This window comes from Tachypleus tridentatus, chromosome 1, assembly GCF_004210375.1.
Source record: "Tachypleus tridentatus isolate NWPU-2018 chromosome 1, ASM421037v1, whole genome shotgun sequence".
In the NCBI taxonomy this organism is placed as follows: Eukaryota; Metazoa; Arthropoda; class Merostomata; order Xiphosura; family Limulidae; genus Tachypleus; species Tachypleus tridentatus.
The window spans coordinates 62,478,818-62,501,769 of NC_134825.1; the positions used below are offsets into that span (position 1 = coordinate 62,478,818).

Genomic DNA, 22,952 nt, shown 5'->3' on the forward strand with positions numbered 1-22,952 from the left:
CTAAATTAGGGACGGCTAGTGCAGATATTCCTCGTGTAACTTTGCGCGAAATTCAAAATAAGCCAATCTTCTACATTTACCTCCCCAAAGTAAAAATGAGCTATTCTTTGATAGATTATTTAGGCAGAGAATTCATAATGAAACTTCGTAGAATGGACGACAACTGCCTGTTGTGGAGACACAAGTGTAGAGGACGATGTATCGAAAGTCTTCATGAGCTAATTAATACAACGTAAAAACAATTAACAAACTAATTATTAAAATTTAAAATTAATCTATATAAATTAGTTAAAGCAGGAAAAGTATTAGTTTAATTAAAACTTAAATTCATAACATTTTAACATTCTTCTGATGAATGTTTAAAAAGTAACATTTATTGAAAGCACAAAATAATTCGCAGATTACAAACGCGCTGTGTGTATTCCATATACGGTAAAAGAAAAATGTATATATATATTTGTTAACACATTAATAAAAGCTTGTTTTATTACAAGTCGTGATCGCACATAAAATTTTACTGCTTACTAGTGGAATATTGAACAGTTGAAATTATAAACATCGTTCCTTGGATGAACAGCAGGTGTCAGTTAATAAAGACATTTGTTACTTTTACAATGCAATGATTATAAGATATTTGTAGCAAAATAAATATATTAAATATGTAATAAAGTGTACATTTTACATTTCGTGATGTAACGTTCGTGGGTTAAATTTACATTTATAATATAATTAATCAATAGATAATTATAATAGTTTGTAATTTTAGGTCAGGCAATCAAAAAAAATATCTGTGTCTGTAAGAAAAAATGGTGGAAATAGGAAAATTATTCAATTTTATGTTTGAATTCTGTTGTCAGTAAAAATGAGAATCATTGCCCCCACTTAATTTTCATTCGATTGAAAAGAAAATTATTATTTTTTCTCCATTTTCAATATTTTTCATTTATATAATACACACTATTGTAAAGTATGAATGATTTTCTACATTTGTATTATTCGTTGCTTTACTAAGCGTATGAGGGTCTGGCATGGCCAAGCGCATAAGGCTTGCGACTTGTAATCCGAGGGTCGCGGGTTCGCGTCGCACTAAACATGCTTGCCTTCCCAGCCGTGGGGTGTATAATGTACGGTCAATCCCACTATTCGTTGGTAAAAGAGTAGCCCAAGAGTTGGCGGTGGGTGGTGATGACTAGCTGCCTTCTCTCTAGTCTTACACTGCTAAATTAGGGACGGCTAGCACAGATAGCCCTCGAGTAGCTTTGTGCGAAATTTCAAAACAAACAAACTAAGCGTATGTATAATGTGTTCATCTGTTTAGAATTAGTGGCTGATGTAATTCATGAAATATGTTCAGAAAATAAGTTCGTGCAGAGAGTGTATTTATATACTACATAATGTAATGAAGGGTGGGTTTTAGTCGGTACGTGCTGTTAAATATATATCGTCAAATTATTATAGAGGCAATACTAGGTACCGGATAAAATGTATCTGTACCAAATTATAAATATTAAGAGCATAGAGGTAGAACACAGTTTTTACAATACTACGTTGTTAAACTATAAAATTGAGTTGAAATATACAGTGGGGTGACACGTCACGTAGACATGCTAAGTACTGACAGAAAATATTCCAGAAATTCATCCCTCTTCAATTTATTGGTATATAGATGCAGAACGATATACAATAACTTATTCTTTTTTTCAAAGTTAAGTAACTTAACACAAAAATCTAGAGTTGTATTCCGATGAATATAGTGTTCAAGAAAAGACCGTTTGAATAGACTGCAGATGAGGAGAATGGGGTAATTCAAAGAGTGCTATTTCGATCACTACTTTTTGTTGTTTTTTAAACAGATGGTTTTGACCTCCAATCGTTCTGTAGGTTTACACAAAGCGAGGTCAGACAGTGTGTGTAAAACACTTCCTACTTTCAAGTTTTTATACGTTAAATATTTTTCCAACTGAGCGATTTCGTTTGTTTTGAATTTCGCGCAAAACTACACGGGGACTATCTGCGCCAAACTGTGCGGAATTTTGATTTAATGTTTCACGTTTACATTTTCACAAAAATTTATACTATCGTTATTGCCCATCAATTCGTATAACATATTCCTATATGCATATTGCTGTGGGCTAAACAGAAAAACCTTGAGACCAGATAAAGAACAAGCTATTTCGTATTTTTAATCTTTGTATTTGAATAATACTATACATAGGACTTATGGATAAAAATGGGGTATTTAAGCAATAATAAAAACCATCTTAAAATATGCTTAACATTTTCAATGTCAGCATTTTAAATACAGAAGATTTGCCCTCATCAGGCTAGAGTGTTTGAAGTAGTCATTGTTACGTGTAGCATCTTGCAGTGAAGTTTAACGACTAACATGTCACTCAGCGTCAGTGACTTTCAAATATCAACACAAGTAAATCGAAACAGGTAGTTTTGTTATTTTTCTCTCTATCTTGAAAACAGTCATACACACACCTATATATATATATACAAGTTTGTGAATTACCGATGTATTTATATTCTGCTTTTTCCATGGCCACCTGGTGGGGTCATCTATTTTAGCTACTCTCGTTCCTATACAGTATTTTACTGCCTTTCAGTAGACACTGAAATGAAGTTGCATAAGGGATGCTTAATGTTGCAATTTTGTACAGTCGTGACGTTAGTAAAACGTGATCACGAGAAGGATTATGCACTCTGAAGACTTCAACACAACGTGAAATATGAACTTGAAAAACAATAATTAAAAAAATTTATTGTTCTTAATTTAGATTTGATTTATTGAAACGAAACACTTTCAAGGACCTTGTGGAAGTACATCTGGAGTGTGTGTTAATGTTTGAAAACTTTCATCTACACTTTTAATCGTTCTTTCTTGTTCTCAGTCAGCTACCCTGTTGTTCCGTGCTAATTCTTATTTATCAGGAAACTAATCTGCATATCTCAACTTTATCAGACCCGTTATAAACTACTCCACATGTCTCAACTTTACCAGATCTGTTCGTTCAGCAAACTAATCTATATATATGCCCCCAACGTTATTAGATCTATTCGCCCATTCATCATTAGTAAGCGTATTTTCGAGTTCCTCATTGTTGAGGCCCGGCATGGCCAAGCGTGTAAGGCGTGTGACTCGTAATCTGAGGGTCGCGGGTTCGCATCCGCGTCGCGCCAAACATGCTTGCCCTTTCAGCCGTGGGGGCGTTATAATGTGACGGTCAATCTCACTATTCGTTGGTAAAAGAGTAGCCCAAGAGTTGGCGGTGGGTGGTAATGACTAGCTGCCTTCCCTCCAGTCTTACACTGCTAAATTAGGGACGGCTAGCACAGATAGCCCTCGAGTAGCTTTGTGCGAAATTCAAAAATAAACAAACAATCCTCATTGTTCCCGGTTTCCAAGTCTGCTTATTAGTTCGTCGTCGTACAGTGAAACCTGTATAAGGCGGAATCTCACGCAACCTAGTGAATTTTCGGCTTAAGCAGGTTTTCTGGCTTAGACACTTAACATGCATTTCGTTAATTATGTGTAATTTTGAGCGGAACGTCATACTTTCATGACTCAAGGGAAGTAAGACGTTTGTGAATAAAGTTGTTGTACTGTTTCTGCTGTATTTATTAGAATAAGAACAAACATATACATTCAAAATATACATAAGTACACAAAATCTTAATTAAATTAATTTGAAGAAAGTGTCCAATTTCAACCGTTTCGTTTTTCTAATATGCGGTTAATAGAGAACGCCAATTCTACGGCCTATTCATGAAGTTCATTTTCCCTCTTCATTTCTGCATACAGTCTGATAGTTTTAATATAACTTAACACTTGCGGTAAATAGAAAAAGAATTTCTATTTCCTCATTATCTTTTCCATTTTGTTCATCTTCTCCACAGTATCCGCCATTAGCAAGAATTAATCCACAGTTTCGAAAGCACTTTATTTCGCATTCATCCTTTAAGCATTTGATTGAATGACTTAAAAATGCAGTTACACCTAACACGTCAATTTTCATGGTCATTTAAGATGCTCTCTTACAGTCGTCCATGTTTGCAGTAACATGCTGAAGGATCAGTTTTCGTTATTTCGATTTTATACACTGTATAATTCTGTTATTTAGTGGCAGTAGAAGTGATGATGTACATGGAGGTAGAAAGACCAAACGAACATTTGAAAGTTGAATATTTGATGACAGGTTGCATTATCTAGGAAAAGTAGAATACTCCTATTTTCTTGTTCCATTCTTTTATTTAATTTGTTCAAAAATTCCTCGAATATAGCACTTGTCATCAATACTTTATTATTCGTTTTCCATTCCACATGAAGTTGATTTTTTCTTAATTTTTTGAAACAGCGCGAATTTTCACTTTTACTTATTACCCACGGTTTCTCTATTTTTCTATCAGCAATGCGACCAAAAGCACAGTAAATCGTTCTTTCGAATAGCGACCCTCGGAATAATGACGGCAAAAAAAAGAACAGAATATAATTAACCAATGCTTACTGTAACAAAATTTCCGAGAATTTATTAATATTTAAACAAATTATTAATTAAATAAGAAATTAATATTTAATCAAAAACATTTTTCCGCCTTACTCAAGTTCTAATCCTACTTGATAGATAAAGTAGATGAAAGATAGTTTTCCGTCCGCGTTATGCATGTTCTGTCATAAGAGGGCCTTTTATAAGAGATATTACGATAAAGCTGCAAACTTTTGATATTTCCGGCTTGTACAGGTTTCCGCCCTATGCAATTTCCAGCTTAGACAGGATTTACTGTATTATCAAATCATTTATTTAGTAATTTTTAACGTTTGTATTTTATCAGTTAACTGTTTGCAGTGTTTTTCTCACTTACTTTGTTAGTCTTTCTGTTTGTCTGTCTGTCAGCTTCTATGTCTATCCTGTCTTTATTACATGTCCCCACTAGTACAGCGATAAGTCTATGGATTTATAACGCTAAAATCAGGGGTTCGATTCCCCTCGGTGGGCTCAGCAGATAGCTCGATGTGGCTTTGCAATAAGAGAAACACACACATCGTTATTACGCTCTCTTCCTCTCTATTTTTCCTAATACTATTATACTATTGATCATTGCTTTTGCTTTCGTATGTGTCATACTGGCACATTCAGTGTATGTCTTCCGTCTCTGTAGTTCATCTGGAGTTATCTGTTTTCCACATTTGTCTACACATTTAGTGGTACGCTGTCTTCAAAACATGTGTTACATGTATTTGAATCACATGTAAAAAGAAAAACACAAATTTCTTTGTCCACATCATGTTAATATTATAGTGGCGTAAAATAAAACATACAAAATGACACGTTATTGATACTTGTGCCAGAAAAGATATGTTGTACACCTAGTATTTCCTATTAATAGCAGGGTTATAATGCTTAAGATAACCTCTCGAAGATATCCAAACGTGTGTATAATAGTTCCCAATAACAACTGCTAAAACATCAAATTTCTCCTTTAAATAATCATACGCTCATTTGGTTATATACGAGAACAGAGAAAACACACGTAACACCAAACACGACTGACATTAAATATAACGTCAAATTTCCTTAAAGCTTTATATGAAGGGATTTACTTGGTGTGCAATTGATCATAAATTGTGTACCAGTAAAAATATTTGAGCAGTTAAAAAATTACGTATATAAGTAAGTTAAATGGATAAATGAGTGTATTTACTAGAATATTTTACATTTTTTGGATTATTTGTTACTAGGCCCGTAGAAATAAGGTGCAATGAGGCATCATGTGTTTAAAAAATGAAGTAAAAATATAATTGTACAGTTGAAAAAAATCCTTGGGAAAAGCTCTGTTTATGTGGAAAATAACACGCAGATATCCCATATAATAGTTTATTTTTTAAAGATGAAGTCTGTAAGTTATTGGAAGAAAAATTATTATATTTGAAAAAATATATTTATATAATAGTTGCGAACATAGGCACAGAAGATGACGAAAACTTGTCTTCCATAGTTTTTGTATAATTCTGATAGAATTCTGCTATGACGAGAATAATTTAACAATGATTAAAGTAAGAACAGTAAAACATGGCCAGGTGGGTAAAACACTCGACTCGTAATCTGAAGGTCGCAGGTTCGAATCCTCGTCACACTAAACATGCTCGCCTTTTCAGACTTCGGGGTATTATAATGTGATGATCAATCTCACTATTTGTTGGTAAAAAGAGTAGCCCAAGCGTTGTCGGTGGGTGGTAATGACGGGTAGCTGCCTTCCCTCTTGTCTTACACTGCTAAATTAGGGACGGCTAGTGCAAATGGCCCTCTAATAGCTTTGCGCGAATTTCAAAACAACAAAGAATAAAACATGCTTTACAGAATAACGGCCGAAGGGCTGTATTCTATATAAACGTTAAGTGGAAGTTTAAGCATGTACAATTTTTTTATTTTCTTGATTTTAACACTCGAAAATCTACAATTTAGAGAACAGGCGGGACTTGCCCAATACACATCCAACAACTTACGTCGCACGCATCACACAGAAACAAACGTAGATATTAAAACAAATGTACAACAGTTAATCCATCACAAGTACTAGTAGTAATTGGCTGTATTTTGTTTTTGTTTTGATGGTTGTTTGAACTATATTTGCACGCGCTTTCTCTAAGAAATGGCCGGGCATGGCCAGGTGGGTTAAGGCGTTCGACTCGTAATCCGAGGGTCGCGGGTTCGAAACCCGGTCGCACCAAACATGCTCGCCCTTTCAGCCGTGGGGACGTTATATTGTAACAGTCAATCCCACTATTCGTTAGTAAAAGAGTAGCCCAAGATTTGGCGGTCGGTAGTGATGACTAGCTCCCTTCCCTCTGGTCTTACGCTGCTAAATTAGGGACGGCTAGCGCAGATAGCCCTCGTGTAGCTTTTGCGCGAAATTCAAAACAAACAATTCTCTTAGAAAAATAAAAGTATTTATCTCTGTCATATCGCACCTTTAAATATACTATTCAGCTTAAACTATAGCAGTGTAAATATAATTTTTACTGTTTTCAGCTATTTGTATTGCAAGTTAAACTTCAAACTTGCCTCCGGGAAAGAAAAAAAAAGTTATTTGGTTTCCAAAACAGGCTGTGTTAAATGGAAGAACGCCGAATGAAACTGCCCGCCCTGTTAGCTATGCTAGGCCAGCTTGTCGATAAGCACGGTAACATTGTGGTTCACGTGAGTGCCACGTGAGAATTGTTTGGCGATCATGGTGATAACCGCCACATGCAAGAGCACGATCCTTGTTCACTCTTTAACCTGTTGTTAATATGTATCTATATTTTAGTACATATAGGCTTTGTCAGAAACACTACCTCTGATAAACAACTTCATGTGAATAGGAAGTGTAAATATATTGACAGAAATTCCACTAGAGCATACGTCACTAGCAGAGGTCTGTTATCACTTACCTAAAGAGTTTTTCACCATTGGAAAGGCTTGTTCCTTGGCAGAAATACTACCTGTAATGTACAACTTTATATGAATAGGAAGTGTAGATATATTTGACAGAAATTCCTATTTATAGAATTCCATCCACACATTTATGAATTTATCAGGACTAGTCTTTAAATAACTATATATATATATATATTTAATCCTGCAAAAAAATTGTATATCAACTTGTAAATCTTCGCTGTTTTATAATTACGGTTAATTTTGACAATATGACCAATATCTTTTGGTTTTCTTGAGGTTCTTATTGGGTGTATAACAATTGCAAATATAAACAGAAACACACAAGAAGAATTTCTTGGACACATGCCTAAACAAACAGAAGCTGAGCTTATTGGAGAGCGATCGCTCATAATTAACAAAAAATAAATTTAATGTTAAAGATACTTGACTGGAAGAACCTTTGTGTGTACGTTTTCTAACTATTATTTGACTGGAAAACCATGTTAAGTTCGTATTAATTTAGAAGTAACTATTAATACCTAAATATTTATAATCTTGTTTTCAACTGTACTTTGATCTCGTACAATTATTAATAAGAACTTTTGAGTGAAAATAAAGTATAATATTAGGTTAACCCGCAACGTATTTACTATATCCAGTGCCGACGATCGCTCGCCAGTGACAGTTCATTTCACTATTCTTTGGTGAAAGAGCAACTCAAGAGTTGACGATTGGTGGTGTTGACTAACTGCTTATCTTCTTGTCTGTCACTGCTAAAACTAACCATATCTCAAAAGTCCATTTCTACTCTTTGAAACCATGAAATATCACATCACTGGATAAAAATAGAAATCAACGTAAATCTTAACTGCGATATGCTATGACGAAAATGTTTAGCTTCTATCTCCAACGACAGGTAAAGGAATTAAGATTAAGTAATGATATAATATGAGTGTATCTCAGAACGGCTAGTATGGGTATTGACACTTTTATTGATAAGATCGAAACGTTTTTCTTTCATTATCCAATAAAAGTGTTGATACTCATACTAGCTGTTCTGAGATACATTTTTATTTAAAGTGGGTTTCTCGTCATTAATGATATTATCTGAGATATTTTTTCTTAAAAATGGAAGCTGGTTCTTTATCTGAAATATGAAATATTAGGCAACAGTTTATAAGACTGAGAAACTTTAAGGGAAAATACAGCCAGAAAACTAGAAAGTAATTTCTTTCTCTGTTATATTTAAATATGCTGGTTAAAATACAAATATTAGGGTTCTGCGAATAAAAGTTCATGAACATTTGAAAACAACAACCAACCGTTCGAACATTCAAGCTGTTGACGTCCATAACCAATTTGCAAATAACTTTTGAATACTGATAGTACGTTCGTTTTTTCTTTGCTTGTAGTAAAGGTTTTGTCATTTTGAAAGATATATGACTAGAAACGTTAATATAAATACAGTTATAGGTTAAAGATATAATTTCGTACAATGCATCTTATTGTAATATTTTCATTGTATTTTTTATCGTATCGGCCTCGTTTCAAAAATGTGCAGAAAAACACAACTCTGATTAACAGGCTCTGATATTTATTATTATTTTTATGATTTCGAAGGACAGCCACTATTGAAACGTTGAATTTGGAGAACTAAACCAAGGTGATAACATCTGCATTTCCTAGACTTACTTTACGTCTTTTTGTAGCTGATGTGACCACAAGGTTAAAATCGGTGTTCGTGAACAGTTGCACACCTCTGTTCTTCAGTAACAAATTACTGACGTAACTAGCTCGTATTTATGTCTTATCCATGATTCATAAACAACTTACAAACTCACTCATTGTGCTGGTTGAACGTTTTCAGGCCCACGGCGTACAAGTGAGGCGACCCTTATGCCGTTGGAATCGTCCCACTAATGAGGTGGTGGGGAGGTTAAAAGGGTGGAATACCTTCAACTAACAGCTGCATATGTCGGGACAGTCACCTGGTTATCGCGATCTTGGTAACGGATGAGTAGGGTATTAGAGTTCTGTATACAGTGCGGACATATGCATCGTTTCGCTTACGAGCAACATCAAGTTCAAAGTTTATAGTTGCATTAACTAGAATAAATAACGGCTCGTTTTATTTTCCTGCAGTTCTATTTGTGTGTTTTGGTTCTGTGTGAAGTTGTATTGGAAGAGGTTCTTTGTGTCGGTACTTTATTCCTTCATAAACAATGCGTGAGCCTGTCTCTAAGCAACCATTCCCAGAAAACAAAAACAAATTGTGTTTTCCGTAAGTTATTTTCGTATTAAACACATTTCTTGCTTTTTCATGAAAAGGTATTACAATTAATTACTAGGCATATAGATCAAAGCCTACATTTTAAATATGGCAAATTATTAGATCTGTTGGTTTCAGAAGAGGCGAAAAACTGAGCTTTTATATCAGTTATAAAACTAATTGTTTTTGAAGTTCCTAAAGTAATATGAAACTGTACAACTAGTTATATGTTAATAGCGGTATTAATTTATACTTTTTATTATTATTATTTGCAGGACTGCTTTTGTATATGGTGCTGGAGTTGTTTCAGATACATTTTGTTATAGTTTACACGAACTTCCTCGTTTCTAAATATATATGTTATACTATTATGAATTAAAATTTATTAATAATTAATTATATATATAATTACGTAAAACTTCTAGCAGAAGTTTTGCTAAAAATATTTGATAAAATCTGCAAGAATAGTAATTAGTCTTAATTATGAGTGCCAGACAAACCGCAAGAAGTCTTTATGACCACCCTTCGTTTAAGTTTTATGGTGTTTATTTATACTCTGTAATCAGTGTTTTCGGTAATTGTGTGTATGTATGTATACATATTATGTAAATAAAGATTTTAAAATAAACAATGTGATAGAGTGCACTTGTAAATTAACCGTGTTTTACAGTCATAGTCACAAATGCAGTTACGACAGAAAGTGTTCGTACCCCTGCATCCCGAGTGGTTTTTTCCCCATACCTTAAAAAGTGTCACGATTAGGCTAATAGAAGTATAATATATTATAATTATTATACTAACACACATCAACATAATTTTTTTGTAAATTAAATGACAAACTGTTTATAAACAAATAACCAAAAATAGAAGGAGCAGAAAGTGTTCGTACAGTTCAGAACGTGTGAAAAAACTGATATTCCCGTAAAAATTTTTAGTTTGGCGAATAAACTACATTTTATTACTCCAGAACAAAACACTGGGTTCATAATTATTGGAGTTTAGCCAGCAAAATATGTACTTCCGGCAATTTAGCGCTGTCTCCGTCATTATCTGATTGGTCATCATGGCGAACAGGATACAACTGTCCAGTGATTTAAAAAACCGAATTATTGTAAAATACAAGTCTCGCGTGTCTCTTTTCGGTATTGGTACACAACTCAATGTGCTAAAATCTACTGTTCAAAGCATAATTGCCAAGTTTGAGCTAACAGGATTAACTGATAACCTCCCTCGTTCTGGACGCCCCACCAAAATTCCAGAGAGAACCAAGAGGAAGGTTCTCATAGAAATTAGTAGGAACCCTCGTTTAACACGTAATGACATACAGAAACTGGTAAGGTAAACTGGGGTTGAAGTAAGCACCTCTACAGTTACGAACATGTTACGCTCTTCTGGGTTCAAAGCATGCCTTCCTCGTAGAACTCCATATTTAAAGCCTGTTCATTTAGAAGCATGTTTGAGGTATGCAAAATAGCATGTAGATAAACCCTTTATCTATTGGAAGAGTATACTTTGGTCAGGCGAGACTAAAATGGAGCTTTTTGGCCATAATGATGCTCTCTATATTTTCTGTAAGAAGGGGAACGAAATCTTCCAAAGAACACCGTCCCTACAGTTAACCACGGAGGTGGCTCGATCATGCTGTGGGCTTCCTTCAGCTCTTTTGGTGTAGGCAGCCTTCACTGCATCAACAGAATCATGCAAAAAGAAGAGTACGTTGATATATTAGTATCAAGAATGATGCTCGGAACTTGCAGCTTGGGCGTCGTTGGATCTTCCAGCACGACAATGACCCTAAGCACACATCGAAATATGTGCAATCCTTGTTGCAGAGGTACCATATAAGCATTCTGAAGTGGCCATCGCAGTCATCCAATCTCAATCCAATTGAAAACGTTTTGGCATGAGTTAAAGACCAGGGTTCATCAGCGTAACCCGAAAAACTTGCAAGAGTTGGAGGCCTTCTGTAAAGAAGAATGGAAGAAAATATCAGTTGAGTACTGTCAATCGATCATGGAGGGCTATGAGGAGAGATTGCAACAAGTAATTCACCTGACCATTAAAGTAGACACACAAACACTTTTTGCCCCTCCTATGTTTGGTTATTTGTTTAGAAACAGTTTATTTGTTGTTCAATTTACATAAAACTTTATGTAGATGTGTGTTAGTATAATATTTATAATATGCTTTACTTTCATTATTCTAGTCATGATACATTTTAAGTTATGAAGAAAAAACTACTCACGACGCAGGAATATGAACACTTTCTGTCGTAACTGTATGCTTGTGTATATGTACTATACATTTTTATGTTGAAACTCCATTCGTTTAGTATGCTCAACTTGCAGTATGAAGGTCACAGGTTAGAATTTTATTTACAGTGAATTTGTTTGCCCTTTCAGTTATGGAACATTATAATGTTATGGCCAATCCCACTATTCATTGGTAAAAGAGTAGCATCAGATTTGATATTGAATGATGTTAATTAGCTACTTTCCTTTTAGTCTATTTCTGTTAAATTAGGAATGGTTAGAGCAGATAGCCTTTGTGTAGCTTGTGTGAAATTCAAAGCAAATAAACAATACTTTGAATTTTTCTTTCATCATATACTAAAATATGTTTACTTATCAGCTAACTTATTGGATTACAAAGCAGATTGTTTAGTGAACATGATTTTATTTTTTATAAACTAACAGTAGAAAGAAGCATTAGTGAAGTGAGAAATTGAAGACTTATTTTTAGCTTGTAATTGATGCAAATGAGATGTATTTGCTTTCAGCAAAAATAACATAAGGCTATTACTATTCTATCACAGAAATGTATTGTCGACATACATAGTATTTACACCTATGGGTGTGTATTCTGTTTAAAGAAACCTTAAGGAGTAACTAAAAAATTAGTAGTAATAAGTAATATAAATTAAATATCTACTTTTGTTTTTCAGCCTGTGCCAATATACAGATTTTTTCATAGTCAAATTAGTTCATTAGTTGAATATATTCAGATTCTTCCAGACTGTGCTGTTAAACAATTTTCAAAACACCATATTAAATAACCACCACTCTAACTCTGGATTGTGGATTAAATTATCCAAATTGGATAATTTGCTATGTGTATAGTAGGCATGCATACACATGTACATGTATGGTTAATGTCCTTTCATGTGACCCAAGACTGATTTAACACACAGTATTTTAATTTTTCTACCAGTTTATTAACCCTCACTTCTTTCATGTATGGTGATGTAATTTTAGCTTCAGTTAACTGGAAAATTATTGAATAGACATGGGAAATAAAAGTAATCATTGTGTCCTTCAGTAGATGGTAAATTGGAGTGATTTCAGGATGGCTGTTATTATGTTATTTAACTAAACCTAAACAAGTTTTGAAGTACTATAAATAACATACTTATCATTTTTCTACTATACATATCTTGTATCTTTTGTAAACCTCATTGTTCTGTACTTTGTATTTAAACATATAAATTAAAAATGTTAAAGCTTGTATCTTATCACAGGTTAGAGTTTAATATTCCAGTTTGAATGCACTTAGGGGAAGAACTTGAAAGTTAATATATGTATGTTTCTGTAGTCCTACATGGTGAATAAAGTATTTGCAAACATCTAAAGAAGTGCTAATAGAAATATTCATTTCTGTGTCAGAAAATGATATAGTGCTCTTCTAACATGTCATAAAATGCAAATTTCAAGGTAATTTTTCATAATTTGATAAACTTGCATACAGTTTCTAAACACTTTAACTAAAATATGTTTTTCACAGTTTTTTTTGCATTCCGACCATATGTTTACTGAATAGTTATTATGTATTACATTTTGCTGCTTGTTTATTATATTTTAATTTGATATATATTATTTTGTTTATTATATTTTAATTTGATATATATTATTTTGTTTATTATATTTTAATTTGATATATATTATTTTAGTTCTAACTAATATTAATTCTGTTTATTTTAGTGTTTTTAAGAAAAGCTCACCAAATGGAAAGGTAAGTAGTAAGAGAATTTATTTACAAGACATACATATATATATACATATATGTTAAATCTGATTTCAAATGTACCTTAATTGAAGATATATCAATATTTAATATCTTACTGTTATAATGTACTGAATTAATTTTTTTTTCTTCAAGATAATATGTATATATGTATCTGTATCAGAGGGGGGCTGAATGTTTAGACGAGCTTTCCAAATTTCACATGTATTTATTAGATATTAAATAGTTTAAATAAAAAAGTCCATACTATGAATGCAATAAGTCTTCAGTATTTATGCCTGTCTTGAATTTGATACAAAAACTCCCATGGGTTACATACAATATCGAGAAAGTTACACATGTAGTGGTCACATTGTGTTTTGCACACACTGTTACAACACATACAGTTGAAATATGTGGTTTATTACAACAGTAGTAATTTTAGACGTGTATATTAAATTTCTGAACTATCTTACTTTGCAGTTGTTCAGGGTAGTGAAGTAAAATTGGATGCTGTCAAATATTAATTTTATTAGGCATCACCTTCAGCTGCTGATATTTTATTGATTTTGTTTTACACCAGCTCGTGTAAAATCTTATTAAGTAAGACTGGCTTGAATATGTTTTCAGTATATGTATATGAAGGGTATATGAGTAATTTGACTTTATGATAAAACCAAAGAAATACAGTATTTGAATTTGTTTGGTTTTATCATGAAGTCAAATTCCTCATATACTCTTCATATACAAATACTGAAATCATATTCAAGTCAGCATGTGTAAAATCTTATTGAGACTGACTGACTTGAATATGTTTTCAGTATATGTATACGAAGGGTTTTTGAGGAATTTGACTTTATGATAAAATCAAAGAAATAGAGTATTTGAATTTGTTTGGTTGTTTTTAAGCTATAGGATTACAGTAATATTTGTTTTGTTAAAATAATTATAGGGATCCACAAGTAGACATTAAGTAATTTATAGCTATTCAGATATCAACTATTATATATCTTCCTTCATTTTATAAGTTATTGCTTTCTATAGAAGGAAACAGAAAAATTTAGTCTTTATGGAAAAACTACTTTTACTTTGCTAAATACAGTATGGGCATTGTTTATCTCTTACAAGGTGATTTTTGATAGATTTGAGTAGCTATAAATACATCTATATATTGCATTACAGAACTTTCATTTATAATGGTATGGACACCTTTAAATAACTGAGAATATTTGAGCAATGTCTCCATGTTTCAGTTTTGATGCTTGCCTGTCGAATGGACACTGATCCAAAAGGATGCTTGAAGGATGCAAAATAGCTCCCATTGTGTGTGAAATGCACAGTATTTTTTAACAGCTTTGCACCTATTGTTTGAGGTTTTGAACTTAAAGAAAAGTATAAATTTTTGTTATTTTAAGTCAGTATTTGATATATATTTTACCATATTTTATATTTTTTGTAATGGTCAGTTTCTGTTTTTTCTGCTACAGTCTGTAAGAGATATTAACTTTGCAATGGCTAATGCCAGTATAATATGTTGTATACAAGTTGGTATGGGGCTTTTTTTCTGTTGTTGACTGAGTCATTGTAGCTTATAAGGCTAGTTTTTTATGGATGATGCTGCAAACAACTGTTGTATGTATTCAGCTGTGTACAAAAGTAGGTATATTTATAAAGACAAAAAATAGATTTTATGTAATGTAATAATACAGCTCCTTGCAAAGTGTTCTGTACACAATTAATTACTGCATTTTATATACCTGTGGGTATATTGATGCTTTGAAAAGGTTCTGAAAGAAAAAAAAAGATTTGTTTTAAAATGAATTTGAAATCATAGTAGAGAGTTACAGATTTTGTATTGTTGTCAGTAATATTTTGACAATTCATGTAATATTCTGTAATTAATATTTTTTCTTTTCATTTAGATAACAGTTTATCTGGGGAAAAGAGATTTTGTTGATCATATAACTAGTGTTGAACCAATTGGTAAGTGTATCTTGACCATGAATATGTTGAACAGTGTTAAATAACTAGTGTTGAACCAATTGGTAAGTGTATTTTGTATGTTGAACAGTGTTAACAATATGTACATTAAAAGCCACTCTCTTTTTGGAATGCTCCCTTTATCAGTAATTCTTGACTGTTTGTTAGTAACATTTAAATTGGTTCAGTAGTTTATTTCAAAAAGAAGTCTCAATTTGAAATTTCAGTTAAGTAGAAATGTTTATAACTTTTCTGAATTATTGATTTCTTATATTTAGAGAAAGATATCCCAATATTAAAAAAAGTCAAAATAATGTGATACTTGACATTAGGGATTTGAATGTTTTGTTAACATTAGATTATAAAGATTGGATATCATAGTGGTTGTAACACTTTACTATCACATGGAAGTCTTGCTTGAGTTCAACTTGTATTTGGGTCAGTATTTTATGTTAATTTTTTTATGATTATGCTCCCTGCTGGGATAGTGGTAAGTCTATACATTCACAATGCTAAAAGCAGGGGTTTGATTCCCTGTGGTAGACAAAATCACAGTAATGTGATATTTGATATGAGGCATTTGAATGGTTTGTTAACATTTGATTACAAAGACTGGATGTCATAGTGGTTATACATGTATTGGGCCAGATGGCTGCCATTTGGGTCAGGCAACAATCACACAATGTCACATAGATTCAGGTAGCATATTTATGAAAGACCATCTTTTACAAAGCTTTTTGCATCGGAAATGTTACCATTGCTGAAATTGAGTAAATGCTGTAGGTTGAAGCAACACAACCTTAAGAAAGTGCTTAATCACCTCCATTGTTAATTATGTGAAAGAAAGAATATTGAAGTTCTGTATGGTCTTTACGACATGCATATGAATTTCTGGATGCAATGGTGGGGTGTTTATTGACTTGATGTATGAGGTTTGGCATTCAATCTTAGACAGGTTGAACTGAGCAATTACAGTTGACCTAAGACTGATTTTAGCATTTGGGAAGGACTATATTAATTGTGTACTCTATCATTATATTATTTTAAAAGGCTGATAAAGCATACATTAATGTATAGTACTGCAATGAAATAGAAGTCTTGCCTATCTGAATGACATTAATTTTTATTTTTATATTTTAGATTATATGTGGGAACTTGAAAATTATAGGTTTAAATTTTAAATTGGAAAAGTTAGTGTTTATGCATACTGAAGTTTACTATCTAGGTATAATAGTTGACAGGGTAGAGTTGTTAGTGATCTTAGGAACTTTGCAGTGGCCAAGAACTGTCTCCTGCTCAAGAATAAACAGGAAGTCTACAGATTCCTAGGTTTCTTGCCATATTATCAAAAACTTATGACCAGTTTCTTCAAGGTAAATGGAAAGTTGACTGAAGTGACCATTTGGTATAGATACAGAAATGTGAACATACTTTCTAGTTCCTGAAACATGTTTTGATTAAAGCTTCATTGCTGGATTTTCCTTGTCAGGATTGTGTATTTGTTTTCAATACTTATGCCACTGATAGTGGAATTGTTTTTAATTTTTGCAAGTATTGGCTTGTATGGCATGAGGAATTATGTATGTGAGCTTGCATGGTAACTGCTACCATATGCCAATAGTGTGAGATGTAGAGAGCATTGTTTATAGTTCTAGTGTTTGTTGAATGCTAGCATCAAAAATTGTGTGTTGGGGATATCATTGTTTAAGCTGACCGTTTAGGATAATGACACTTACAGAGTATGATTCCTTGTGCAATATCACTTATACCAGTAGCACAGAAATCTCAATGGATAATTTCTGCTGTTAATGAAAGTATTATATTTGTTGAATGTTCAGATCCTAGACATAATGAAATTGTCAAAATCATTGTAGGAGCAGTGGTGACAACATTACTGATGAAGTAATGCCACAAATGACCAGCCAGGAAGTTTGAATAACTATCATAAATAGGCAAATTTCATTCTGATCTACATAACATCTAACACTTGTATAGCCAGTTATAAGTGCAGGATGGCATGTTCTACCATTGTTACAAACTGATGTAAAAACATGATAACCAACCTGTGATAAAACCAATGACTTCCTTGAGCTTTATAGCAGGGAATACTTGGATTTGTATAATATAATGAGCAATGGGCACTTGCAAGATCCATCAGCATTGTGAATGCTGAAAAAGTATTTCTTTGCAAAAAGTCTGTTAGAGTTGTGAATTATTTCTTTTTGATGTTTTGTTCAAAATTGAAAACTTGATTGATTTATGTTGTTCATTATCAATTACTTCACCAAAGTGAACTAAAGTTAATTTTTTTATCAATAGCTTGCAGTTGTGTTGCATTATTCAAAAGACCTAGGGAGAAAAAGTTACATGGATTAAGGAGCCACTTTCAATAGCTACTTGTTTGCAAAGTTGTTGAGTGTTTTTCCAATGTTTGGCTGAACTGGGAGCACAGAGTGTGAAGTGCATGCTTAGGAACCTTTACCAATCTGATTATGATAGGCATCTATTTGTTATGACTGCATGCTGACCAATATTTCATTAGTTTTGAATCTGTTGATGTTTCAATGGAAAATACAGTTTTTAGTGGATTTCTCTTAATGTAATTGTATTGCAGTGTCCACAGGAATGTGTGGACTGGTTGCCTTCTGCAATATTTCATGCACATCAGCAAATTATTGAAATGGTCATATGTCAAATGCCAAATCATTTGGTTATTACAAATTTAGCATTTGCTTGAGACTTGGATATCTGTTTTGGTTTATATGTATGGTAGCTACTAGATTATACTATTTGTAACATCTGATTGATTGGTAGGTTAACAGCTAAAAAGGCATTTCAGTATTTCTTACCACAACAACTGCTTTGTAAAACTTGTACTTTTATTTTCACACTAAACTTTCTTTAGTGAGGTCATACTCATTTTTACTGGTAGTACAAGGTAATCTGAGTTGGGAATGTACTTTCCTTGAACATATATAATGGAAAAATTTATAATGCAGGTAATTTGAATATTATAGAGTACAATACTTAGAAATATTTGTTACTGACTTAACAGTGTAATATATGATCATTGGGAGTCTTCCCTTTGTTATGGGTAGAACAGTTTAACTAGAAGTAGGGATTGATGAGTAATATAAAAATTAACTAGTCTGGTAAAGATGACCCACACTAGTACAGCGGTAAGTCTCGGAATTTACAACACTAAAATCAGTGGGTTGATTCACCTCGGTAGGCTGAGCAGATAGCCCGATGTGGCTTTGCTATAAGAAAAATGCACACACACTGGTAAAGATCTCAGCAGTTATTTGCTGTGAGGGTTGTTGCATTTATACTTCTATGTGTTTGCTATATGTATTTTATATTTGTCTGTTGGACATCAAAGTATCTGAATGTCATAAGAATACTAAGTACCAAATATGTAAATAATACATATAAGTTTCATTTGAATATTTTTTATTTTAACTTTATAGATTGAGAACATAAATTCCTAAGTGAATATTTTGTGCATTTTTTCTTAAATCATTTTTCTCATCTGGGTAAGATAGATGGAGTAGTTCTGGTGGATTCAGAGTATGGCAAAGATTGTCGTGTCTTTGGTCATGTTCTGGCTGCATTTAAATATGGTCGAGAAGATTTAGATGTCCTTGGTTTGAATTTCCGGAAGAACCTTTACCTTGCATCAGATCAGTTGTGTCCTCCATCAGATGACCCCAACAAGAAACGCCCACTAACTCAACTTCAGGAACGACTTCTCAAAAAACTTGGACCAAATGCTTACCCATTTTACTTTGAGGTGTGCTTTTATTTTTATAGACAAATGATTAACTGAAATAGTGCCAACTATTCATGTTACTGAAAAAAAAATATTTAAGTTAACTTTTAACTGAGTTTAATTTATAACATAGAACATCTTAATTTATAGTGTTTTTGTTTAGTGTATAATATAGTAAGTTTGAAATTTGTTTTAAACATTTCTTGCATTGGCCGTGAAACATTTTCTAGAATTTTAATATTAAGTTTGTTAATTTTATGTATATATCTTTTCATTTTGAAGTAATCATGATTTACTATTCAAAGGAATTTTACAAATAGAAATAACCATGATTTTGTTTTGTTTTGTTATTTAAAAACTGCCTAAGAGCACAGTTGCAGACTCTTCAAAATCAGTGGGGTACAGATTACTAACCTTCCCAACCTACTACTCATAGCTAATTACAAGGTACTGGAGACTTAGTCTAGATTAAATAAAACAAGCTTTATTTTAAGTTAGTATTTGAAAATTGTACTCAAGAATCCACACACACAATAATAAATAAAACAGTTGCTTGTAAAGTACCAAACTATCATACAGGTGTTGACACTTTACATGTTTAAAGTTGAATCTCTGCTGGAAAACATTATTAACACCAACAAAGAGAACATCATTGTATGATAGAGATGTTGTACTTATTTTACAAAATTTATTTACTTTTTAAACTTATGAAACTAATATAGATTAAGATAAATTTCCATCTTGCCTTACATCTCATCATTATACAACAGATATTGGGGAAATATAAGATAAAACTTTGAAAATATTTTTTTTTTCAAGCACTAAAAATATATTAGCTATACAGATGTTTTATATAACCTTGGATATAATCATTCTAACTTTTAGTGGATAATGTTATTTGTCTTCCAGACTTACAACTATACAAACTGGGTTTTGCAACCTGTCATGGGCAGAACACAGATAGCCCATTATGTAGCTTTGTGCCTAGCTTGAAACAAAGAAACAACACTATTTAGTAAAGTCTAACTTATCATAATTTGCTTGGTGTTTTTCTTTTTTTGTAAAACATTTTTTTCTCTATAAAATCCTTGTTTATCAACAAAGTTCTCATAAGCTGTGCATGTGTGAATGACATTTTTGCAGCTCTTTTTTAGAGATATGCATAGTTTATTAATTTTTTTCTCAAACTGGTTTTAAAAGATTAAAATAGTTTAATAACTGTTTATAAAAAGTGCTTTTATCTCTGACTAAATCATTTCTGTATGTCATTTTTTACTTCTTCTGTAGTAGGACAAAAGCAATCACTGTAAAAAGTGCTCTGTGCACTTCAAATAATAATGTGTATTTCATAATCTCTCTTATATCTCCTTTTTCATCAGCTTCCTTCTCATTGTCCAGCCTCTGTTGCATTACAGACTGCTTCTGATGATACAGGAAAACTATGTGGTGTTGACTATGAACTGAATGTTTACATAGCAAACACAATGGAAGAGAAACCCCATAAAAGGTAATGGTAGTGTCTCTTTCTTGTAATTGGTTTAATATGACATATTGAACCACACTTTTCTGCTATTGGATGTCTCATTCATTAATTATAGCAGATAAACTGTTGTTATAACCTAGCAGCCAAATAATTTATACTCTTTAAAGGCAACTTATCGTTGCTAATATTTATGTGAATAATGAAAAATATTAAATTTAAAATGTAGTTTTTGTCTTCAATGAAAGAGGTAACCATGATGGTTTTTTCAATTTCTATGCCAAATGTGTGATATATATATAAAAAAAGTAATTATTGTTTTGTGTAAAACATCCTTAGAGCCTAATACCTCTTAAGTTTGACACCTGTCATTTTGAAGCTACATTAACTGTAATTAACTTTGAAATTTCCACTTTTCTGGGTTTCAAAAAATTTGTTTTTAATTCTGAGAAAAACAAATGAAAGAGTCTATTAGTGAACAAGTTTGCAAACAAGAAGTGAATGTAGACATGTGTATACATTATTATACAATTTAATGTCTCTAGTAATAATCTATAAGCATTTAATTGTGACTAAATAAACATATCATTTATTGCAAGTACTTTCTTCACAAGTATCCTAGAAAGTAGCATAAATCTGCCTCAATAAAATTATGCCACTTACCTTTTGCCTGTGAAGATAACAATCCACGCTGTTTATATTGTTGACTTTCTACTGCCAGGTATACATTATTATACAATTTAATGTCTCTAGTAATAATCTATAAGCATTTAATTGTGACTAAATAAACATATCATTTATTGCAAGTACTTTCTTCACAAGTATCCTAGAAAGTAGCATAAATCTGCCTCAATAAAATTATGCCACTTACCTTTTGCCTGTGAAGATAACAATCCACACTGTTTATATTGTTGACTTTCTACTGCCAGGTATTTTGATAAATTTTGTCAAAAATAAACTTTTTTTTTTATGTAAGACTCTAACGTACTTTCATCTCATCATTGTTCTTTATTAATTGATTCCTTTCAGTGGCCAACTGTCACTGTTATATTCGTTGTTTTAATATTTGTTAAAGAAACATCTGATATTTTACTTGTTTTTCAGTCAAGTCTTTGAAAATCGTAGTTTTAGTGATTTTTCATTACTTCCAATACTATTGTTTTTCTTTAGCCACACAACATAGCTATGTCTTCCTTGAGTAGGTATCATCTTCATCCAGTGACAATTCTACACTTGTCTGATTTGTATGATAAAACAAACTTTATAGTCATATGTACCTTCCCTATGAGAAGAGGGCTGTTGTCATTATATTTTATACTGTATAATATCATAGTATGTTCAGTTCAAGGTGCTTCTCCTGGATGTTTGTCGTCCCAACAGGCTACACTTTTTGATCATGAAATACAACTTTTATGCAAGGAGCTTCTATTTGATGTTTTCTGCCCATATTCAATAAAACACAAAGTGCTTCCCTCTGGTGTTATTGTCTAGGTGGATCTCACTTATTGATCTCTAAATGATTGTGTCACATGCTCAAGCATGTCACTTATGTGAAGATCTTACATACTATCTGTTGTCTAGATAAAAATAAAGAAAAATCATCTGGTTCATGAACTGAATTCTAAAACAATTGAAGTAGCCGAAGTGAGGTTTTGAAAATAAGAAGAGAATTATATAGTGTTAAAGATATAGCTGTGATCTCCATGGTGTAAAGATTTCTTATACACACTTTTATCTTGTTTTAAATATATATAAATATATATATTATTAATAAACAACTGGGGTGTGGACTGTTCATTTATTGTTGAATTTATCATCAACAAATCACAGACACCTACTGGAAGAATCCTTAGTGCAACACACCTACATATTTACATATACATAAAGTAGTTTTTGACCCACTGCACACATAAACTGTTGAACTATTTCATACAGCTATTCATCTGAAAACACAGCAGAACTGAAACTTCAAGAAGCCTGGCTGTTGTAAAACACTGGAATTTAGAGTAAGGATATAATGTAAAAAATGCA

General features: G+C 32.4%; 1 protein-coding gene across 3 annotated transcripts in view; it reads left to right on the top strand.

Annotated features, from left to right (window-relative positions):
• Positions 1–22,952, top strand: part of LOC143250071 (arrestin red cell-like) — a 59,149-nt gene that overhangs the window by 18,714 nt on the left and 17,483 nt on the right. For 2 of the 3 annotated variants that reach the window (XM_076500675.1, XM_076500677.1), the window contains exons 1-5: positions 9,278–9,702; positions 13,668–13,698; positions 15,612–15,672; positions 19,215–19,462; positions 20,821–20,948. In XM_076500675.1, the coding sequence (XP_076356790.1) occupies positions 9,644–9,702; positions 13,668–13,698; positions 15,612–15,672; positions 19,215–19,462; positions 20,821–20,948 (527 nt within the window). In that variant the 5' untranslated portion in view covers positions 9,278–9,643. Of the gene's footprint in view, positions 1–9,277; positions 9,703–13,667; positions 13,699–15,611; positions 15,673–19,214; positions 19,463–20,820; positions 20,949–22,952 lie in introns of those variants that run through there. The other variant, XM_076500676.1, reaches the window with a different exon arrangement.